The following is a 23,771-nucleotide window of genomic DNA, read 5'->3' as shown; positions in this document are numbered from 1 at the left end:
TCAGGCTTGACCCTCCTGCTGTGAAGAAAACCTCAACTATTTGTTCTAATTTGAATGATTTCTGATACTTTATTCCAGGAAGCTGTTCTGGCAACCATGTTGGAGAGCACAGTGTGGTGAATTCCACAGTGCAAACTACAGTTGGCACACCTGTGTCTGCACAGAAAGTGGCTCACCACGCTGGGGGGCCGCCTAAAATCCACAGCCCTGACCTCTCAGTGAAGTCCCTGCAAGCCTCCGCAACAGTGGCCCCACAGAAGTGCTTTTTACAGATCACAGGCATGACCTGTGCATCCTGTGTGTCTAACATAGAGAGAAACCTGCAGAAAGAAGCTGGTAAGAGACCTATATCCATGTTACACTGGGAATGATATGTCTGGACTGTCCAGATATAGTCAGCAAAATGGGGCACCATGCTGTCCCTTCAGTCTGCATTGATTATCAGTAGCCCTGATAAGCTGGTAGCAGGTTCCTTAGGTGATAGTATAGATGTTTGTCTAATGTTTGTGAGCAGTTGACATCTGTTCTTTTAAAAGTATTTAGTTTGTTTACAATAAAATGTGTCTCTGAGTAAAGTTAACCATGGGAATTCCAGGTTAGAGGTCGTGGCACATTCCATGGGTAGCCTCCTCAATTAGCTTGTCCTAGTAGTATCTTTATCTTTCTCCTCCAATTCCATCAACCTCTTACTATCAAGTGAATAAATAACCTGCATTTTGTGAAGTTCCAGTTTCAAATATTTCATTCTTTTGTCCCTGTAAACTGTAGAGTGCTGTGAAATTACCAAAGTCTTTTCCTCCAAACTACATTTTCAATGTTCTCTTAAACTCGAAAGTGCAACAAAAACCTGTCCCGATTTTTTGTTCGAAAATATTTTAACCATGACCCTCCCATACCACCAGAGTTAGAAAACTTTTTCTCTTTTCTTGCTTCAGTGGTTCGTGTATCTTTCTGATCCGTCTCCCTGGCTCTTAGAATCAACCCTTAATTAGGATGACATTTTTTCCAGCCTCTTTTTACCTCCCTGGAGCTTTAGAATGACCATGCTCAAATTCAGGTGTTACAGGACTTCCTTTGTCATCCATGGAACCACTGCCCATAAAATTAATCTGGATCTCACAGTGCCTATGTTTCTGTTCCTGACTTGAATCCCTAATTTTTATCCCTTATGGCATTCTTAAAGCACATCATTACTTTCATCTATTTCAATAAACCCTTTTCCTCCCTTAAACAGATACAAAAGTGTTAGCAAAATAGTCTGTGGGATATTTTTTTTTTTTAAACATATCTTTATTGATTTCAGAGAGAGGAAAGGAAGGGGGACAGAGAGATAGAAACATCAATGATGAGAGAGTCATTGATCAGCTGCCTAGCCCGCAACCCGGGCAGGTGCCCTGACTGGGAATCGAACCCCGATCTCCTGGATCCTAGGTTAATGCTCAACCCCTGAACCACACCTGGCTGGGCCTCTTTTTTACTTCTGAAAGTGATCCGAAACTGAAAAAGAGTATGGAAAACCACTTTTGAAAGTTATTTTTGTTTATATGAAAGCTACTGAAGAAAAAGTATATCTTTAATGTAACAGCAATTGCTAGCTGCAGACTATATCCCTTACTTTCAGATGCATGCACCCATCAGTGTCTTCTAGAGCCCGACTCAAAGTGGCCCCCTGAGTCAGCAGCATGGGATCACCAGAGAGGTAGCTGACCTGCAGAACCTCAGACACCACCCAGGCCCACTGAACCAGAATCTGTAGTTTAATAAAGTCCTCAAGGTGATTCATATGCCCATTAAAGTGTGAGAAACATTGTTCTAGAACAGTGGTTCACACTCTTGGCTGTATATTAGAATCACTTGGGGAGCTTTAAAAAAGATGCGTGGCACTCACCTAAAGATTCTGATTTAATTGGTCTGGGTTAAGGGTCATGCATGGTAGTATTTAAAAGCTTCCTAAGCAATCCTTATGTGCAGCCAAGTTTGAGAACCACTGTTCCAGAGACTTTCGGGGCAGATATTTTGTTTGTTTTTTGGCAGTTTATGTTGCCTAGAGTTTTACAGCTGTAGCTTGATGATTTCAGGTATTCTCTCTGTGCTGGTTGCTTTGATGGCTGGAAAGGCAGAGATTAAATACAATCCAGAAGTCATCCAGCCACTTGAGATAGCTCAGCTCATCCACAACTTGGGCTTTGGGGCAACAGTAATGGAAGACTACACAGGCTCAGATGGCGACATTGAGCTGATCGTAAGTACAGTGACTGGGCTGGAGCTGGAGGCTAGAGGGTTGCAGGCTTCTGACAGCCTGCAGATGTGTTCTGACAGCAGCCATGGCTGTGACAGTAAGCTTCCCCCATCTTGCATATGTCCTGTTAGCTGTTGTTTTGTTTGTTTCATTTTGCATTTAAGCCAACAAAGACCTGTTCATTTTGTGAAGGAATATCTGTTATGTCAGAAAGTCATAGGAGTGAATCCCACTGGGCATATTCAGGCTATGAGGAGGAGGTGGTGGGAGTATTGGAGGCAGATGAATTTAATTAAAATGGTGATTGTCCTGAGTTGGTGGCTTGAGGGAGTTGAATATGAACACACTCCATAAAGCCTACATAGAGGAAGCTAGAATGTCAGCAGTGTCTTGAGGCCAGAGGAGGTGAGTCAGCATGGTAGCCAGTGCCATCACAGATGGAGAGGGCTTGTATGTAGGCACACGGGTATCTAGAAGGTAATTGGTAACAAGATTGTTCTGAAGCTCTCAGTCTGAGGTGAACTCCAAGGGTAGTTGCTGTTACCAGTGTGGTCAGGGTGGCAGGGGTAGGGTGATGGTGGTGGGGGGTGTTTCCTGTCTGTCCGTTGTTACCAGCTGCACATGTCAAGAAATCATTGAAAACAACAGGTACATCTAGTATTTTAAATATGCTATGTTTACAAGCACTTATGTACAAAACTCGCTTTGTGTAAATAAAGCAGATGTAGAAAAAATGCGCAAAGAATTGAGTAATGCTGTTTTACTTAGGTAAAAGGATCTTTTACTTCCTTGCTGTGTTTAGTCATTGCCATTAATGGTAAGTAAATGTTTGAAGAAAAAATACTAAGGACACAAATGGCACTTTGAGCTGCTGATAAGTGGTGTTCTTTCTCGAGTGAAGCCTTTGCTCTGGATGGGCCTCACATGTGTGTTGAGGGGCAAAGGGTGATATTCACTGGGTTACAGTTCAGGTTGGCCCCTGTGGTCAGAGCAGGGCACCTGCTGCAGACCTCTAGATTTTGATGTGGACATCTCTGCCTGCTCAGACCACTACTGTGTGGAAAAATCTGAATCAAGAATATTCTTAGGGGGAGATTAAAGATGGCGGCGGACTGAGTGGAAGCTACACTGACACTCTCCTGACACCAAACTGGAATTACAACTAAAATATAGAAAAACCATCCTAAATAATCAACTGCAACTGAAGATGAGCTGGAGAGCACCCTCATAAACAAAGAGGAAAAGTAGAGACTGCATAGAGGCAGTAGGAAGTGCAGAGGCATGAGAGGGCTGGCTGGGCTCCCACAGGCAGCAGCTGAAGTTCCAGAGGAATATCTCAGCTGTGGGGGGTTCCCACTGAGGACTCTGGGGCCTAAACCCCAGACAGGGCTTCCCAGCCAAGAGCACCAGAACTGAGAAAGGTGCCCATATAACATCGGGCTGTGAAAAGCAGCAGGGTTTCTGTCTGCCAGGAAGAGGTGGCTGGAAATGCAGGCACCCTCTAAAAGAGTCAACACACAAAGTTTTGTATGAGGCCACTCACTTTGGGCTCCAGCGGAGGAAGGGCAGAGTGGACTGGAGCAGTGTGAGAAGAACCTAGGGTTGATCTCTAGAGATTGAGATCAGAAGGCACTCCTCTGGATTCCTGTGCCGAGTCATTCCCCCATACTGCAGAGGACATCTTTCTCAGGCAGGCAATTTGCTGCTTTTGCCTGGAAGGGGGAAGCAGTTGCCCCACCATGCTGGAAAACCTCTTGCCCTACCCCATAGAGTTTCTACAGCCTGAGGCCTGTTAGGAGACTGATAACAACCAGCCTCCCCACTCTATGGAGTTTCTACAGCCTGAGGCTCGTTAAGAGAATTGGATTAATCAGCCTGCAGCCAGAGGCAGACCTCAGAGTGCTTCGAGTCTTTACCTGATCTGCTTCTCGGCCCAGGCCTTGGAAGAGCAGACTTTGGTGTGCATCTTGGTCCTCTCCAACTGCACCCAGCCCCAGTAGAGGAGACCTCAAGCCTAGGGTTGTTGATAGTTCCAAACAGGGTACTCAGGGCCAGTAACAAACTTCTTCTGATGTTGGCCTGAACCAGAGACCCTCCAAAAAGACTGCAAGTCCTAGGTAGATACTGAGAGTATCTATCTAATACATAGAAACAAACCCAAACAGGCAGCCCAAATGGGGAGACAAAAAAACAAGCCCTAAATGAAAGAACAAGAGAAGTCTTCAGAAAAAGAGCTCCATGAAATGGTGATAAGCAATCTATCAGATATAGAGTTCAGAGTACTGATTGTAAGTATGCTCAACAGCATGAAAAAATATATGGAAACTATGAAGGAAATTAAGAATGACATAGCAGAAATAAAGAATGTATTGGAATGAATAAATAATAGAGTAGAGGAAGCTGAGGATTGGATCAGCGAATTAGAAGACAGAGTAGAAAAAATGACTCAATCAGAGATCCAAAAAGAAAAAACAATTAAAAAACAGGAGGAGATTTTAAGGGAACTGTGGGATAACATGAAACATAACAATATTTGCATTATAGGAGTGCCAGAAGAGGTCAAAAGTAAGCAAGGGCTAGAGAACCTGTTGGAAGAAATAATGGCAGAAAACTTCCCTAACCTTGTGAAGGAAAAAGTCACCCAAGTTCAGGAGGCACAGAGAGTCCCAAGCAAGAAGAATCCAAAGAAGCCCACGCCGAGACACATCATAATTAAAATGCCAAAAATTCAAGACAGAGAATCTTAAAGGCAGCAAGAGAAAAGCAATCTGTTACCTACAAAGGACCTCCCATAAGGCTGTCAGCTGATTTCTCACCAGAAACTCTACAGCCAGAAGGGAGTGGCATGAAGTATTCAAGGTAATGCAAAACAAGGATCTGAAACTAAGACTACTTTATCCAGCAAGACTGTCATTCAAGATAAATGGTGAAATAAAGAACTTCCCAGGCAAAAAAAGCCTAAAGGAGTTTATCACCACCAAACCGGCATTGCAGGAAATGTTAAAGGAACTGCTGTAATTAGAAGCAGAAATAGAGAGAAAGAGAAATGTAGGCATAAAGAGTTAAAATGGCAATTGATAAGTATCTATCAATAATAACCTTAAATGTAATTGGATTAAATGTTCCAATAAAAAGACATAGGGTGGCTGAATAGATAAGAAAACATGATCCAAATATATGCTGTCTACAAGAGACCCACCTCAAAACAAAAGACACACAGGATGAAAGTGAAGGGATGGGAAAAATTTTTCCATGAAAATGAAAAAAAAGCTGGGGTAGCAATACTCATATCAGACAAAATAGACTTCAAAATGAAGACCATTATGAGAGACAAGAAAGGTCACTATATAATACTAAAGAGATCTATCCAACAAGAGGATATAACCCTGATAAACATATATGCACCCAATATAGGAGCACCTAAATTTATTTTAAAAACTTCTAGAGGACTTTTAGGGAGAGATCGACAGCAAGACAGTCATACTAGGAGACTTTTAACACCCCACTGATTTCACTGGATAGGTCTTCTAGACAAAAAATCAACAAGGAAACAGTGACCCTAAATGACACACTAAATCAGATGAATTTAATTGACTTTTACAGAACATTCTACCCCAAAGCTGCAGAATCTACATTCTTCTCAAGTGCATATCAGTAGATGAGTCCATAAAAAAGCTGTGGTACTTTTACACCATGGAATACTATGCAGCTATAAATAAAAAAAGGATCACTTATCCTTTGGGACAGCGTGGAGGGAACTGGAGAGTGTTATGCTAAGCAAAATAAGCCAGTCAGAGAAAGACAAGTACCACATGATCTCACTCATATATGGCATGTAATAAACAAAATAAACTGATGAACAAAATAGATCCAGAGATATAGAAGCATGGAACAGACTGAGGGGTCTCAGAGGGAAGTTGGGGGTGGGGGAGTGGGTAGGGAGAGATTAATCAAAGAACTTATATGTCTGTAAGCATAGCCGATGGACACAGACATTGTTATGGGAAGGCCTGGGAGTGGGGTGGATGCAGGGTGGAGGAGATCAATGGGGGAAAAAGGGGGACATCTGTAATACTTTCAACAATAAAGATTAAAATATATAAATTCTTGGTATAAGTGAAACTCTTTTTTGAGCAATGCTTTTTATTACAGTAGTGCTTTTTTGTTGTTTGTTTTTTAAATTAAGCAGTATCAATAGTTATATCATCACATGTTCAGACATTTTATGTCTGTATTTAATGGTATTCTGGGAAATGCTGACCACTGACACTTGGAAGAGTGAATTGTCTAGTTTGCCTACTACATATTACAGAAATGGAATGTCTCATTCCTGTTTCTTGAGTCAAGACACAGCATGGCATGGTAGAGTGGCATAGCTTTCACTGGGCTTGAAGTCAGGCTCTGTCACTGCAGGGATGTGTCTTAACCTGGACTGTGAGATTGCTTCATGATGTTCACTGCAGCAATTTGGAGCACAGATTCAGAGCCAGGCTCCAGCTCTGCCACTCACTGGTTGTGACTTTGGATAAGTTCCTAAACCTCCTAGTGCTGAGACCTACCTTTCAGGGTTGGTGTGAGCAGGATAGTGCTAGGGCAGTGCCTGGCAAGTTTCAAGTGTGCAGTAAGTGTTACCTATTATTACTATAAGAGTAAAACAAGAGCTTAGAAGAAATGTTGAAATATTTAGAGACTTTATAAAATTCTATTTGCACAGCCACCTGCCAGCCAGTAAGCTCCTTGTCTGTGTAATGGTCCTTTCTTTCCTACCTTTTCCTTGGGTCCCATGCCAAGGTGAATGTGTTCTGAATACAGATGAGCTTGCCTCTCCTTTTCCCCTAATTCCATGTGGGACTCTCCCATTTCTTCTAATACTTGATTCTTGGATTACTGATGTGGATTTCAAAGTGTAGCTCTAGTCTCATTCCAGTGCTCATTGCCCCTTAAGCTCCCCATCAAGTGCTGGCTTAGGAACCCTTTTTAGTTGGGTGCTCAAGGTCTTCATGTGGACGCAGCCAATATGGCAGCCTTCTTCCTCTTCCTCTTCCTTGCACATCCTGTACCCTGCCAAGGTTAGCTATTGAAGGTTGCCTGGCCGCCCCTGCTGTCCTCCCTTTCATCTTTCTCATGCTTCTTCCTCTGTGCTTACTCTTACTTTCACCTGGAAACACCCTACCCATACTCTAGGGCCGCCTCAAATCCCATCAACTCATTTGCTCCCTTTCTAAATCCTTGCCTCCTGCCGATAAGGAGCTGTTGACATTCTTACTCGCAGCTGCAGGCTGGATGGCAGCAACACTTGGCACCACAGAGAGTATGTCAGGAGCTCAGAGGGTTTTGTAGAGCCGCACATCCTTACGCGTTGGAGGCAGGGAGGGGGCATGCATTATTATTCTGGTGTTCCTGGTGAGATGACTGAGACAGAGTATAGATGGCTTATGAAAGCCCATCATTACCAGAGCCAGAAGTAAAGCCTCCGTCAGTTACCATCTCCTTGGTAGACTGGCTACGTCTCCTGCACCAGAGCTGGGGAAGAACCGCTGTTTATATCGTTGAAGCCCCTGGGGGAAGGTTTCAGGTGAAGGTATTGTACATGGGGTTTGGAGGTGGGAGTCCAGAGTCTTGGGGAGGGTGCTGTGGAAGGAGGAGAGGCTCAGAGGCTCATGGCTGCCTATGTGCCTCTTGATCCTGGGTCAGCAGGATTTTTGTCATCTTGTGTTGCAGATAACCGGGATGACCTGTGCTTCCTGTGTTCACAACATAGAGTCCAAACTCACGAGGACGAATGGCATCACCCACGCCTCCGTGGCGCTTGCAACCAGCAAAGCCCACGTGAAGTTTGACCCTGAAATTATTGGTCCACGGGATATTGTCAAAATTATTGAGGTAAGTCAGTCATTTAAAAATTTATTCCCACCTTTTAAAAAACTAATTTATACCCATTGTAAAAAAAATTTTTTAAAAGAGAGAAAACACAGCTAAACAAAAAAGAAAAAGTCACCTAAAGTCCTTCAACTTTTCCAATGGAAATAAGATGAATCATTTTAAAATAAACTGAAGTTAAGTGAATATCAGGTTCTAAGGGGAAGATCAGTGAATGGATAAGAGCATTGGGGGGAAAAAAATTATTGTTTTAATTTTAGATATTCCCTGAGAAACATCAGTATTGCCAAGGTACCTGGTACATGGGGTTAAATTGCCTAAGCATACTCTTTAGGTAAAATTCATGTCTGTACCAAGTGTCTATGGACCACAGAAATGCTGATATTTGAAAGAATTATACTGCATTTTGCCACTATGCTAGGCCTACTTTACAATGGGAGAGTTTGGTCATTTGTCCTTTGGAAAATCAACTAGAATAGTTTTCACACACTCCCTACGTCTCTGCTCCATTCAGTTTGTTCACAGACATACCATTTCCTTCTTAAAGTCTATATTATATCACACCATAAGAGGAAGAGAGAGCATTAGTGGTGATCTGAATGGGTTAAGACAGTTAAAACCAAACAAGATTAACTTGTAACAACTAATGGTAAGAGTAAATGAAGTTTAGAGGAAACTACTACTTACAAAATTTCTTATGAAATGAAACATCTTGTAGCAGGTTTAATGTCTTTAATTTTCTCTTCACTGTGTGTGTGTGTCTGCGTGTGGACGTGTGCGTGCTGTGTGCATGTGTTTTAAGAGATGTCTGTTGAATGGCCTAGCAGAGCTTTTTGACATGCAAATAATAATTCATGGCTACTGAAGCTAATGTGAGACCACAGCTGTCACTGATGACCAACCCCCATTTGACATGCAAATAAAACTGCTGGACAGTGCCTTACACTCAGAAGCAGACAACACACCTTCTTTATCAGATGAGGAAAGATCCCAAGAGGGGTTAAGTACTTTGCTCATTGGTGCGCAGCTAAAGGTTGCAGGGCTGGCTTTCAAACCCAGCTCTTACCGTCCCACGCTCGGCGGCCTTTCTATTTCTGCCACACTACAGGTCTGTGATATGGTACTGGTGAGGCTAAGAAGTCAGACTGTTGCAAGTAATAGTGGGCAGAGTCAAGGTGGTACTTCAAACATGTCCCAGTACCCTCCTTATGTATAATGCCCTTGCTGGGCTCCACGCAGCTCTCTGAGCTTGGCTCGGCCCCCTCTTTGTCCTTACTTGAGGAAGATCGCCAGTGTCTGGCCTCCATTCTTATGATTCTGGGGCATCTTTTTCTAGTATAATTAGTCCAGTATTAGTTGTAAAAGGATTTGTCTTTAGACAACCTTAGATGATCTTTCTCCCATCATAGCTTTAAGTTTTGCATAAAATTCCAACACCAGAGTTCTAGGGCCCCTCTTTATATTGTGCTGGCTGACAGGACGTTTCCTGACAGCTTTTTCTGTGTATTCATAAAGGATGTCAGAGACGTTAGTGATCAGATCAAATAAGGCAGAGAGGGCAAATGAGTTAATCTTGGAAAACAGCACAGATTGAGGCGTGATCTCTGTCTGGTCTCAGTGGAAGCCACAGCTTGCAGATACTGAAGTGGTGAAGGATTGCTCGGTTTGAAGAGGGTGTTGAGAGCCTGGAGAGGTGAGCACTGGATCTAGGTCTTCTGATAGTGCCATGCCTTTGGGCAGGGTATTTAACCTCTCTGAACCTCAGTTTCTTCATGCAGAGAATGAAAGCAGCTGACCACTCTATATTTGGGATTCTTTAACTCAAAAATGCTGAGTTTACAACTCAACACTGATCAGCTTTGGAGCATGCTGACGTTATCTCCCAGAGCCTGCTGCTTTTGTTAACAGAGGGAACGGGAATTGCCATCTGAAGCCATCTCCCTGGGGATGCTACTGCCTCAAGCATAGATGGCTCGGATCCTCTGACAGGATTTGTAGAGTGATTTGGGTAAAGTTGTGGGAGTAAAAAAACAGTACATTCCTCTGAGGCAATTTTAGATTAACTGTCTAATTTCAAAAGATGTAAAATGCTTTCTACGAATGCATGTTTTAACCAAGTGCCTTCCTCCTTGTTTCCCACCCCTCTCTTTTTAATAATAAGGAAATCGGCTTTCATGCTTCCCTGGCCCAGAGAAACCCCAACGCTCATCACTTGGACTACAAGGTGGAAATAAAGCAGTAGGTAGAACAGAAAAGATCAACTGAAGCGCTTGTCTACCTCTCCCTGGGCCTGACCCTTCCTTATTCTGTGCTTATCATTGTCCCTGCTGCCCTGGCTCCTCACAGTGTCATCTGCTTGGATGAGTTGCCTTTATCCTTGTAATGTTAACCTTCTACTGATGTCCACCAGACCTTTCTGCTCTGACAGAAATGTTCTATATCTGCACTGCCCAGTATGGTAGCCACTAGCTACTGAGTACTCAAAATGCAGCAAATATGACTGAGGGACTGAATTTTTAATTTCATTTCATTTTAACTAATTTAAATTTAAATAGTCACCTGTGGCTGGTGGCTAACAGATGGGAAAGCACTTAAGTTGGAAGAAAGGGAGCATGGATTTTACAGTATTTTAATATTTTATTTGAATGGGTTCTAGAACTAGGATCCAAGGATAAGAATCATGGCCAAGTGGAAAGAAAATGACCTGGGAAGGAAGAGACCTGAGTTCATTGTTTCAGATGTTCACATATTCGTTCAATAGACAAAGCCACTGTCGTATACAGTGCACTGTGCTAGGTGTAGGGATGAACAGAATGTCCCTACCTTTGAGGTGCCCATACCCTGACTGGGAAACAGTGGATGAGCAATGATTCAAGTGAGTTCTGGGAGGTCTGGGAAGCCAGTAAGCAGAAGACACATAATCTGGGCCTCAGAGAATGAGTGGGCCTGACTGGTGTGGCTCAGTGGTTGAGCATCAACCCATGAACCAAGAGGTCACTGGTTCGATTCCATCAGGACACATGCCCTGGTTTCAGGCTCAGTCCGCATCCTTGCAGGAGGCAGCCGATCAATGTTTCTCTCTCATCAATGTTCCTATCTCTCTATCCCTCTCCCTTCCTCTCTTTCTAAAGAAAAAAATGAGTGAAAGTTGCCTGGGCAGAGGGAGTGGGGGTGGAAGTGGGGCTCTTCTAGGGACACAGTGGCAGGGGGCTTCAGGGACTCTTACGTGGTTTGCTGTGGTTGGTAGGCCTGCAGCACAGGAGAGCTGGCAGGAGAGGTGTCTGAAAAGCTAGTCAGGGGCTAATTCTTGGGGCCCAAGGGTAAGACTTTAATCTCATAGACAGTGATTTTCAGACTGGGGTTAAGGTGCATCAGTTCCCACAAGCACTTGGCTAGAATTTCATGGGTACTGAAGCTAATGTGAGACCACAGCTGTCACTGATGACCAACGCCCATTTTAAACTTCAGCGTTCAATAAGACAGCTTCACTTCTCGCTGACTCTATTTTAAGTAGTAGTTCAAAAAGTAAATGTATAAGTAAGTTAATACTAATAAAAGATTACTTTTATTTATTTTTTTCTTGGGAGTTTGTATAAGATTGCATTTTGATAAAAGAGCTATAGGCAGCCATAGACAGAGATGTTAAGTCTCTCTTGGGCTGGATTCTCAGCTTCTGGACCTGGGTTGCCTCACCTGTAGGTTGGAGATAACATGTCAGCCATGGGCAGGCATGGGCTGGTTCTAAACCTCTCAGGAATGTCCTTGAAGTTTAGACCTTTAGGTTCTCCCTCAGGTGGCCTGTGTCAAGGAGAGAGCCTTCCTTTCATTTTAGCCCTTGGTGGTCTGTCCCATACATGTGACAAAGGCAAGTCTTAAGCTGAGTTCTCAGGAGAGGCCCATCAAGTGGCAGGCAGTACCTAATCTGTCCATGTTACTCATTGCTTTCCAGGTGGAAGAAGTCTTTCCTGTCCAGCCTCATGTTTGGCATCCCTGTTATGGGCTTAATGATCTATATGTTGATACCCAGCAATAAACCCCACAAATCTATGGCCCTAGACCACAACATCATTCCAGGATTGTCCATTCTAAATCTCATCTTCTTTATCTTGTGTACCTTTGTCCAGGTGCGTATCAGAAAGGGTCGAACCTCTGCCCTTCATGCTTGTGCATGACCAGTGCTTTATTGCAGCTTTCCTGACCCACCCCAGCCAGTTGCTCCTTTTTTCCATCCTATGACCAGCAGCAGGGTGTCCTCTAACACAAAGGACTTTTAAGAATTTCGTTTCACTGTTGATTGCACGTGATTGACGTCTCCCTGGCATAGCAACCACTTTGCTGCAAGGATTGGTGAACCAGCTGTCTCCAGTTTGCTTATCATTTAGCTTAATTTATCTTTGCTGTTAGAAGCAGCAGTTAGATCATTGTGAGCTCATACTTCTCTTTAACATGGTAGAAATGTAGTTCTGAGGAAATTATAATATAAAAGAGATGGGCCCCATGGAACTTCTGGTCTAGGGGCAATATTAAGGAACTAGCCATGTTTCTATTGGGAAGTGTGGCCTCCATATATTATGGGATATAAAGTAAAACTCCTGACTTAATATTAAAATGTTTAGGACTAAATAGTCTTTGTAGGCTGAATTTGTTTTTTTCTGTATTTTGTTTTTAATTCCAAATGTAATGTACATTTATTGTAAACAATTTAAGCCATACTGAAATATTAAAAGAAAAGAGGAAGGTGTTCTTTCACTGCTCGCACCCTGTCTGCAGCCCAATGCCATTCCCCAGGGTCACATTATTATTATTACTAGTTGGTTGTATATCTTTCATCTATATAGATAACATTTGCGTGTGTATGTGTGTGTACATGTTCACATAAGGCAGACACAATATATTAGATGTAGTGATTTATAACTGCCTTTTCCACTTAATCATGTACATCTTTCACTCCAGTGGTTTACAGATCTAGGACATTCTCCTTAGGGACTCCATAGCATTGGCCACAGTATAAACGAAGTGTGATTTATTTCACCGTTGTCACCATTCTCCTATCGATGGACATTTAGGTTGTGTACTCTGAGTTTTAAAGGTCTCCCAGGTACTCAATTATCCATTCCTGTAGCCATTAGTCCTCTGAATCAGGAAATAATTTCAAAAACATTGATGACAGAGGAAAAAATTGTGGGTGAGCCTAGAGTATTTGCCAGTCCCAGTGGCCTCTGGGCCTCTGCTCCTTGAACACTGTGCCCTGCTTGTTTCAACTATCACTTAATCTGTCTTTCAGTTCCTTGGTGGGTGGTACTTCTATGTTCAGGCCTACAAAGCTCTAAGACACAGGGCAGCCAACATGGATGTGCTCATCGTGCTGGCCACGAGCATCGCCTATGTCTACTCCCTGGTCATCCTGGTGGTGGCCATTGCTGAAAAGGCCGAGAGGAGCCCCGTGACATTCTTTGATACCCCCCCCATGCTCTTTGTGTTCATTGCCCTGGGGCGGTGGCTGGAACACGTGGCAAAGGTAAGTGCAGCTTCATGTTAAAAGAACTGTTCCTTCAGTAATACAAACCTTAATTCATGTTTAGAATTACTAATTATACACAGTCTAGAGCAAGACTTAAAAGAAATGTGAAACCTACATATAATTAGGTGCTTCAATCACTAATCTGCAAATTGATTGCTACTTCTAAAATCCCAGCTAATCTGGTTAATTATTAAAACCTTTGTTCAGGTGCATTGTGTTGTAGAAAGAACCCTGGATTTCAGGTCAGAGGTCATACCGTCTCTTAGTACCTAACTGAGTGTATGACTTATTTAGTCTAGAAATCCGCATTTCCGCCTTCAGGTCATGCCATTTTTAATAACCTACATTGTACTCAGCATTTTAATGTTTCTTATAAGCAAGTGGGGATCTGGCCCTGAAAGAAATTGGCTCGAACCTAAAAGAAAACTGTCAGTGGGTAGATTGGTATTGTTTTTTCAGTCTGAAATGTAATTAATTGAACTGTGGCATTTGTGCATCCAGTGTGGCAATGACATGGCTGCATGTTGATGGGCAGTGTGTCCCATCATCAAGGAGAGCCCTTTGGTGTGCTGTGTTAAGCGGGTAGCCTTTTTCTGAAGGGACTTGTTTATTATAGTTCTCCTTTTACAATCTGGCTATTTCTTAGAGCAAAACCTCAGAAGCCCTTGCCAAACTCATGTCTCTCCAAGCCACAGAAGCCACCGTAGTGACCCTTGGCGAGGACAACTTAATCATCAGGTGGGTTATCTTCATCCAGAGTGCTTGGTCAATTTATGTCAATCTGTGTCAGACACATCAAATATCCATCGTGTATGTGACACTAGACCTCATGAACGTGGGCAAAGATGTATAGTAAGATCCCTCCTTCAATCCAGTTATGTATATGAGGCATTTGAATACCAAAAGCTAAGCACAAGTCACAGTGGTGTATGTTGGTAAGTGATAAATTTTGAGAGGTACAGACTATTTGTAGCCTTGGAATTTAGAAGAGGAAGGCTTGTGGTGGTTAAGGAAAGCTTCACAGGGAACATGGAGTGTGAGTTGGGCCTTCCTTGCAAGATTTGGAGGATTCAGACAGGCTGAGAGAGAAGGGTTTCAACTTGCCAAAGAATAAAAAAGGAAGTAGTACTTTTCTTCTTTACAAGGTTGGCAGATATTAAAAATAATGATGATCATTTTCATTATTGCTGGAACTTATGTAGCATTTATCGTTTGCCAGACACTATTCTAACCTCTTTGTATTTAACCTAACAAAGATAATAATAACAATAATAATAATAAAACTTTGAGGAAGGGATTGTTAATATCCTCATTTTAAAGATGAGGAAACTGAAGTTCAGAGTTCAGAGAAGCTAAGCAACTGACTCAGGGTCACACAGGTATTAAGGAGTTGAATTGGGATATCCAGGCTGTTGGTTTCAAAGTCCATATTCTTTACCCTTACGTATACTGACTCTTAAAGTGTATTTAATAATAGGGACATTTTTACAAATTTGTTTCTGTATTTCACTGGTCAGCCTCATTTTCATATTTTAGGCAGTGGTTATTTATAGGCCTCCTTCGCATTCCTGAAGTCTCCCCAGGTTTTCCCTTTAACCTGTGATCTCACTTGTGACTACTGAAATCCACCAGTTTCCTGCAGTTCAACCTGCAAAGCTGTCTTCCCTTGTTGTACCATCCCTCCTGCCCCCATGGAAATAGGTCTCTCTCCTTGGGCCTCTGTTCAGGAGCCTTCCTCTGTCGATTTCTCGTTGATATTCAGTGTCTCCATCTTTACGGATTCGTACCATCCAGTATGACATATACTCTAAACTTTGTTGTTTAAGCCAGCCTGTGCCCCTCTCCCACTGTGCACTTGCCTGTTCATCACATTGTTGCCAGTGCTGGTTCACTGGCTGTGTCCAAGAGATGACCCTCTCCCTCTGAGGCTGACACTGGTCCTTGCTCCCCAGTGGGGCTCTCGGTGAGCCTGTGTTGAGTACATGACTCAGTGAGTGAGACCTAAATAACTAAAAGTTAGCAAAGCACAGGCTGACTGCAGCACTGGTTTTTGCCTGGTTGCTGGCTTTTAAATACTATGAACTATAGTGGTGATAGCTGAGATTGAGAACTTACTGTGTACCAGGTACACTACTCAGCACTTTGCATAAATTATCTGATTTAACCCTGATATACCCTGTAAGGCAGGGACTCTCATGATCCCCATTTATTGGGAAGAACCTTAGGTACGTGAAGTAATTTGTCCAAAGTCGACAACAGGTGAGTGGCAGAGCTGGGAATAGAGCCCTGCAGACACGGAACCACCCTCTTAGCCACCTGCTAAACTCTCCCAGGCAGGAGGACTCCGAGTGATGAAGCAGTCGACACCTGTGGGCTTCCAGCCTTTGGCTGCTTATACACTAGTAATGCTTCTTGGCTGCTTTTTTTCTTCTAAATTAATGATGAGAGTTTCTGAGAAATGAAAACCTTCAGGTCAGGAATAAAACCATAGGCAACTGCATTTAGTGTCGGCCTTTCATTTGGAAGCGCTTCTGATACCGTGGACCACCATGGCATGGGCAGCTCCATTGATTTCAATGCAGGAGACATGCATCTTTGCCAGAACATGAAAACTAGTTGAAATGCCGAAGTACTGTGGGGCTATACACCTGTCATAACTCAGTTCTTTTCCAAAGATGGTGATTACTTTTTGGTTGTGGACACATTATGAGTCTGACTACTACCATCATAATGTAGTGGTACCATTTTTTAAGCTAGGAGCCTGAAGACCATTCTGGCTTTGCCTCAGATGGGCTGTGTACTTTGTGCGCATCAGTTAATGCCCATTTTGTACAGTTCCTCTCTGTCAAACGGGGGGTGGTTTTTCCTATCCCATCTTCTTGACAGGGTGCTCTGGGCTCCTGGAAGCTTGACTTTCTGTAACATGAGGTGTGCTGATACCAGCCCCCTCCACACATACACCCAAGTCAACCTCCCCCCCCCGCAGGGCCCTTCTGCATCTGGGCCTCTGCTGGTATGGACAGGTCTGCGTCCTTCTGAGGGCCACTGCAGTTTCCTGCCTCAGCTGGCTCCTTTCAGCGAGGCTCTCTGCCAGGGCCACCTCTCCTTTCCATCCCAGGTCTTGGGTGATGGAAACATCTGCATGGATGATCGATCTGGCACACAGTCATTTCTTTGCTCTCCTCATTCCTTAAATATCAATGAACTTTAGGCTTTCAATGTTGGCCCTATTGTCTGTTGTCTTGGTGTGTTACAGACATCATGGGATACCTCCTCTCCCCCATGTCTTCATTCTCAAACCTACCTTAGGTGTCATCTTCCCTCTGTGCTCTCCTCCCAGATGCTTCCTTTTCTCCTTGTGCCTGTTTGTCTCTGTGAATGGCACCATCACACACCAGCTCCTGAGGCAGAGGCCTGGGTGCCCTCTGTGACTCTTTCTCCTCCCTTACCCACACATACAGGCTTCTAGCTCCACAGCCTCTGGTAGCCTCACACACTGCCCCCTCCCACTGCCACCACACTTGTCCAGGCCACCACCTTCTCTGTACCACTGTAACACTTTCCTCATTGCCCTCCTGCTTCCATCCTGGCCTTCCAGATATCTTTCCACAAATCTGATTGCATTACTCTGTAGCTGAAAATCCCGTGATTTGCTATTGTACTTATGCATTCCTTAACATGCATGTGAAACTCAGCATCTGCCCTATGTATTTCTTGGGCTCAGTCTCTTGTCCTGACACTCCTACATCTCATCCACCACCCTCTAGCAGTTCTTAGGAAGGGTTCTCTCCTGCCTCTAGACCTCTGCACACTGCACATGTCGTCCCTGCCCCCGAACACCTTTCTTCCTTTCCCTTCACCTGGCTCCTTGTCCTTCAGGTCTTGGTTTAGATGCCATGTCCTGCAGAAGCCTTTCCTGTCCCCCAGGCCTGGATTTATGGTCACTCAGTCCTCTCTCAACACTGGGTGCCTGTGGTCACCCTGGACATACATGTGGCAGGTGCTCAGATACTCACTATTTGAATGAATGAAACAACTGTCAATTGTTAAATAAATTCCACATGTATATGTTTGACATTGAAAGGCCTGCATAGCATGGTCCCCAATCTCCCACATTTCCCAGGTTTTTTTGTATAACTGGGAAAACAAAATTACAAATTTTATCTAGTCCAATGGCCATTCTCAGTGTTTTTTCTCCCTTTTCTTGTTTTGTTAATCCTCACCTGAGGATATTTTTTCCATTGATTTTTAGAGAGAATAGAAGGGAAGGAGGGAGGGGGAGAGAGGAACATCTATGTGAAAGAGACACATCGATTGGTTGCCTCCTGCATGTGCCCCTATGCAAGTCGGGGATCAAACCTGCATCCCAGGTACATGTGCTTGTCCAAGAATCAAATCCACAACCTTTCGATGGGTGGAGCCAACACTAACCACTGAGCAACATTGGCTAGGGCTTTTCTGTCTTGTGTTAGATGAGAAAGGAGACAGACAAGGTAAACAGACTGCTAGCAGAAACTCTTAAAGCTGAAGAAATGCTAGGGTAAAAACTGTTTCAGTATTTCTACAACTCAGCATTTTGGAGGAATTAGTTTCTGAAGGAGAAATGCTACTGGGAATTCACCAGAAGGAGCCACTTTCACCCCCATAAAGGGCTGTTCACTTCAAATGAAGCTGTTCAGAGTTTGAAAGATTGATTAATTCAGATCGAAGGGGAAATTCAGAGTTAGATTAAGCAGAGATTAGCATTACTAATACAAAGGCACCCAAATGGACATGTGTTCGGGTATCCCCATACAAGCCAACAGCCTAGTAGGTTATGGGGGAGGAGAGATTCTGTCCCCACAGTCCTCTTTCCTAAAGTGAGCAGGCATTCCTTTTCCTGACACACCCTCTTCTTGCCAAGGAGAGACCTCTGTGTGATGATATGCTCCTCCAGGTCATATAGACAGGACTCAGAAGGACGATGTTGAAGCCTGGATGTCTCCATCATTGGAAGGCTTCAAAAAAAAGCAGAGTATTCCCGAGTTGTAGAGATCCTCCCCTTCTCCTTGTTTACTGCCCTGCCCAGTCACCAGGTTTACACATCTATTCCCAGCACTCAGAACTTTAGTCTGCTGCCCACTTTCCCTTGAAAGGTCTCCTTTTCAGTACTCCCTTTATTTCATTATGGCCATTACTGAAGTTACATATACAAGTCTGCTTTTAGCTCCTAGCCTGTAAACCTGAAGAGGAAGGCTCCACTTTGTCCTGTTCATTACTGCAGCCGAGCACAATGCCTGTTGCGCAGAGACTGGTCAATAGTGAAAATGTCCATTAGGTGATAATAAAAGTTGCCAACATTTTCTGGGCACTTAGTATATATCAGGCACTGGGACACCCATCATCTCAGTTAATCCTAGGAGCAAAATCACCATTGTGGAAAGGTGGACTCTGTGGCTTTGAACCAGGATTTGACCAGATCGCACTCTTGTTCTGTGGCAAGGACTCTGAGCTCTGGGGGTCAGGGCCATGTCTGCCTTGCTCACTCCTGAGTCCCCAGCACCCGGTGCGCACAGTGTACATGTGCAGCTAGTCTCGGTAGGCTTCGTGTGCTCAGGCAGCCTGCACCAGGCAGCACCACAGGAGCAGTGTGCCCTCGCAGCCTTGCAGGGGCAGTGTAGGGGGTGCACCGGACCTTCAGATTCGGGCAGCGTTGAGTCCTCACTACAGGGGACATTCCTAACAGTGTTTTAAAATGAAAATATTGATGTAAATATGTAACATCTGTCTGCACAAGCTGGTTCCTGAGTTTCATATATTTATACACAACATTTCAAAAAATGGGTATATATGTCCAATTTTGTGTCTTTCTAAGAAATCTTCAGGTTTTTTGCCCAAACAGGCGAATATCACGTACCTCATATGCTTTTGGGAAGTTCCAGTGAGATAAGATGTGTAAAATCTGGCACCATACCTGCACTCAGTAAATGCCTATTTTCCTCTCTTACGTAAGTAAGGTGGCTTTTTGTACATCCTCTCTGGTAGTGTAAATGTAGTCTTTGTAGAATGAAAGGGAAGTATAAAATAACCTCAGGGTTCTGCTTGTTGTACAGGCCTGCTTTTCTGATTTTTTTTCCCCACCATTTGTTCATGAGCCAGTGTCATCTACACAAGTAAGTATATTTCGCCCACATAATGCTTTTAGAGAGATGCTGCCAAAGCTGGTTGTGGTTCCCTGCATGGCCTCTCTCTTTCTCACTCTGTTCCTGCCGGTCCTCCCCCTCCTCCTCTCTTTCTCTCTCTCTCACCATTCCCACCAACATACAATTCGCACCCATATGATTCACACATATGTACAATTCACGATTTCTTAATTCACTTCCTCCTCTACTTCTGTTATTTTCTCCCCTTTCGTAACAAAACTTGTTTTAAAAGTTGTCTTTATCTGCTATCTCTGTTTCCCCACTTCACATTCTCTCTTCCGCCCATTCCATCTCAGCTTCTGCCTCCACCAGTTTCTGCAGTTGCTTTTGCCAAAGATATCAAGTAATTTCCATGTACCCAAATCCAACTATTAATCCACATTTCAGCCTCTCACCAGCATTTTTAGCCTTTAATGTCCCTTAAGTTTTTTTCTTTTTTATTAATGTATAACTTACATTCACTGAAGTATACAAATTAATTCTAATATAGAGCATGATGAATTTTACATTTTTGCTTCTGTGTAACTACATCTGCATACTTGATATGATAGCTGGGTGTTTGCTCCTTGGAATCCTCTCCTTTTCCTCCGCATCACTGGCTGGCCCTTTGCATCTCTCTTGCTGGCCCTTCCATTCCTGCTCAACTTCCAAATATTGGTATATCCCAGGGCTTAGTTCCAGGATTCCTCCTCTTTTCCTGTTACTCTTCTAGGTAAGCTCTTACCATTTCATGGTTTTAAATTAATTTCTATTTTGTCAGTTCCCTGATTTGTTTCTTGAAAGCTGACCTGTTCTCTTACCTCCAATCATATTTTCAACTTCCTACATAACATTAAGTCAAATAGGCATCTCAGACCTGACAGGTTAAAATGGAGATCTACAGTTCATCTCCTCTTCCTTCTCCCTCCCTCACCTGCTTCTCCATAGTTGTTTCCATGTCATTAAATGATTTCTCATCCACCCAGTGGCTCACACTGAAAGTTTAGAGCTCATCTTTGATTCTTTCCTTATACATTTAGTGCATCTGCACATCTCACTGATGCAGGCCCTAAACACATCCTGGGCATATCTTCACTCCATCTTTAGCCCATCTTTAGTCCTTTGCTTGGGTGACTGCAACAGCCTAACTCTTCTCTCAGCTACTGTTATTGTCCCTACAGCCATTCTCATGCAGCAGCCAAAGAGATGGAAATGTGAATCAGACTATGTCACTGAAAAACCCTACATTTCAAGCATACAGCTCTGCTCTGCAAGATTCAATGTGGTCTGCATTCTACCTGCCTCACTTCCCTCCAGCAATGCTTGTCACTTCCCATTTCTCAAAGGCACCCTTTCTGCCTGCCTTATGGACTTTGGATTAGTTGTTTTTTCTCCCTTGAATGTTCTTTCCCCCATATTTTGGCCTCTCTTGTCATCCAGGTCTCAGCTCAAATGTCATCGTCCAAGTGAGGCCTTATTTTTCTCTTCCTCCCACAACTAAAGAAGCCCTCCAGTCACATTTTCATCACAGCACTTATTTAATACCTGAAACTAATTTGTTTGTTGTCTGTTTCCTCCACAGAATTTGTCTTCATGACAGTAGGGACTTTGCTGTCCCAGTCATAGCTATATTCCTAATGCCTAGTACAGTGCCTGGCACGTAGTAGTGGCACAATAAATAAATACTGCCTCAGTCTGTAACTGACAGATAAAATGAATACTTCTACTCTGTGCAAGTAGAGTGTAACCAGTCCAACAGTCCTCCTAGAACCTGGCCTGGGTGACAGACCAAGAGGGTGAGCTCCAGTGAGTGGCCACGTATGTAACTTGAGTGGCATTTGTTGCAGAGAGGAGCAAGTACCCATGGAGCTGGTGCAGCGGGGTGATGTCATTAAGGTTGTTCCAGGGGGAAAGTTCCCAGTGGATGGCAAAGTCCTAGAAGGCAATACCATGGCCGACGAGTCCCTCATCACAGGTTAAGTGACTTGCTTTATGTTCCCTTTGGGTGGGTATCAGTGCAGTTACAGGTCCCATGAATGCTAAACGGAGCTCCATGCATGACACTGGGTCTCTCATCTCCACCTCTAGGAGAAGCCATGCCAGTCACTAAGAAACCCGGGAGCATAGTGATTGCTGGGTCTATAAACGCACATGGCTCTGTGCTCGTTAATGCTACCCATGTGGGCAACGACACCACTTTGGCTCAGATTGTGAAATTGGTGGAAGAGGCTCAGATGTCAAAGGTAATGAAAAAATTTAACGAAGAATATCACTTCTGTTTCCTCATTTTAGAAATCACCCCAAGAGTTCCATAGAATCAGGCAGATATTACTGAGTCAAGAGGTAATGAGGGAGCTGAGAATCCCAGTCCTTGTCCATTCTTGTGGTGTTTGGTTGCTTTATAGATTGTAATTTCCTATGGTCTTGGTGTTTTATTTTCATAGGCACCCATTCAGCAACTGGCTGACAAGTTTAGTGGATACTTTGTCCCATTTATCATCATCATTTCAACTTTGACGTTGGTGGTATGGATTATAATCGGTTTTATCGATTTTGGTGTTGTGCAGAAATACTTTCCTGTAAGTTGAATGCTGTGGGCTGTATGGTTGTTGTGTTTTAGATAATCTATTGCCATTAACCCTGTTCTTTCATATCTTAGATTCAATGTGCTTTAATTACTCATTGCATTTTATTTGCTTGTTACTTATTGGCAGTAAAATCTTAACCATGGTAGGAAATCAATCATTTCTGCGAGTTTTTATTAAAGATGGCCATTGCTTCCTAGTTAGATAGTTTCACACACACCAATTGGCTCTCAGTTGCAATGCTTCAAGCAGTTACATTATGCAGTATTGTCCATTTTGGAGTTATAAAGTGCACACCATAGACAATAGGTCACTTCAGATTTTGATGACATGCATTGTACCATTATTTAACAAAGTTTAAGAAAAATATATTTTTTGTTATCTGTGTCCATAAATATCATCTTAACCTTGCAGCTTCCCAAGCAATGCTAATAACTTTTTAGTAAATATTTATTAAACATTATATATGAGGCAATGGAATATACGTTTTTTAGTTTAAAAAGTGGATGAAGAATACTATCTTAAGAAATGTAGTTTTATCAAACTTTTAAAAAGGTGGAAAATACAAAGCAACAAAACAAAAAATTTTTCTGCTTCAGAAATTAGAACTTAGTGATTTGCAGTTGGGAGTGATTTTTGTCTCCCTAGGAACATTGACTATGTCTGGAGACATTTTTGGATGTCATGACTGAGGAGGGGATGCTACTGGCATCTAGTGGGTAGAGACCAAGGATGCTGCTAACATCCTACAATGCACAGGACAGACCCCACAAAGAATTATCTGGCCGCAAATACCAATAGTGCTGAGGTTGAGAAACCTTGATATACATAAAAAGCTAATTACTCACTTAGAGCAGTATTTGGTAACTGCTAGTGAATAGAACAGTGTTTTACCTTATTTTTCCAAAAATATCTCATACTTAGCCCAGTGTATTTTGTAATGTGTATTTTGCCATAGAGCCATAGAATAAAAAATTACAAGTATGGAATGGATAATACTAAAAAAATTTTTTTACCCATAATTAAAGGCATATCATATTCTTGGGGTACATGTCATTCACTAAGATGTAATTTTCTCTCAAATTTCCTATCTTAAAATGAAAAATGTCCAAATTATACACTTTCTGATATCTACGGAGACCTCAGTGCTTTTAAGTAACCTATGACTGTATTCCTAGAATTTGCCACTGGCTACTGCCTGAAATTTCTGCTTTTGTGGGAGAGCAGCTCATTCATTGGCTTGTGGCTGTGGGAAAACTCAGTCCTAAACAAGTTGGAATATGTAGCTTTCTGCTATTCCCTGCCTTTCTATCTTACTTTGGCTTCTTTTGTTTTATCTGCAATATCAGGGAGGATGCTGGCAAATGAGGTACTGCATGTTCTTT

The 23,771-nt window shown here is 43.0% G+C and overlaps 1 protein-coding gene across 5 annotated transcripts in view; it reads left to right on the top strand.

Annotated features, from left to right (window-relative positions):
* Positions 1 to 23,771, top strand: part of ATP7B (ATPase copper transporting beta) — a 287,630-nt gene that overhangs the window by 43,577 nt on the left and 220,282 nt on the right. For all 5 annotated transcript variants that reach the window (XM_081129849.1, XM_081129847.1, XM_081129845.1 and 2 more), the window contains 10 exons: positions 79 to 336; positions 2,079 to 2,242; positions 7,961 to 8,122; positions 10,281 to 10,357; positions 12,069 to 12,243; positions 13,404 to 13,637; positions 14,287 to 14,378; positions 21,649 to 21,776; positions 21,890 to 22,044; positions 22,246 to 22,380. In XM_081129849.1, coding sequence (XP_080985975.1) covers positions 79 to 336; positions 2,079 to 2,242; positions 7,961 to 8,122; positions 10,281 to 10,357; positions 12,069 to 12,243; positions 13,404 to 13,637; positions 14,287 to 14,378; positions 21,649 to 21,776; positions 21,890 to 22,044; positions 22,246 to 22,380 — 1,580 coding nt within the window. The remainder of the gene's footprint in view (positions 1 to 78; positions 337 to 2,078; positions 2,243 to 7,960; positions 8,123 to 10,280; positions 10,358 to 12,068; positions 12,244 to 13,403; positions 13,638 to 14,286; positions 14,379 to 21,648; positions 21,777 to 21,889; positions 22,045 to 22,245; positions 22,381 to 23,771) is intronic.

This window comes from Miniopterus schreibersii (assembly GCF_964146895.1).
Source record: "Miniopterus schreibersii genome assembly, chromosome: 2".
In the NCBI taxonomy this organism is placed as follows: Eukaryota; Metazoa; Chordata; class Mammalia; order Chiroptera; family Miniopteridae; genus Miniopterus; species Miniopterus schreibersii.
The sequence above is the reverse complement of the archived record's forward strand: the minus strand, read 5'-3'. Positions and strand labels throughout refer to the sequence as shown.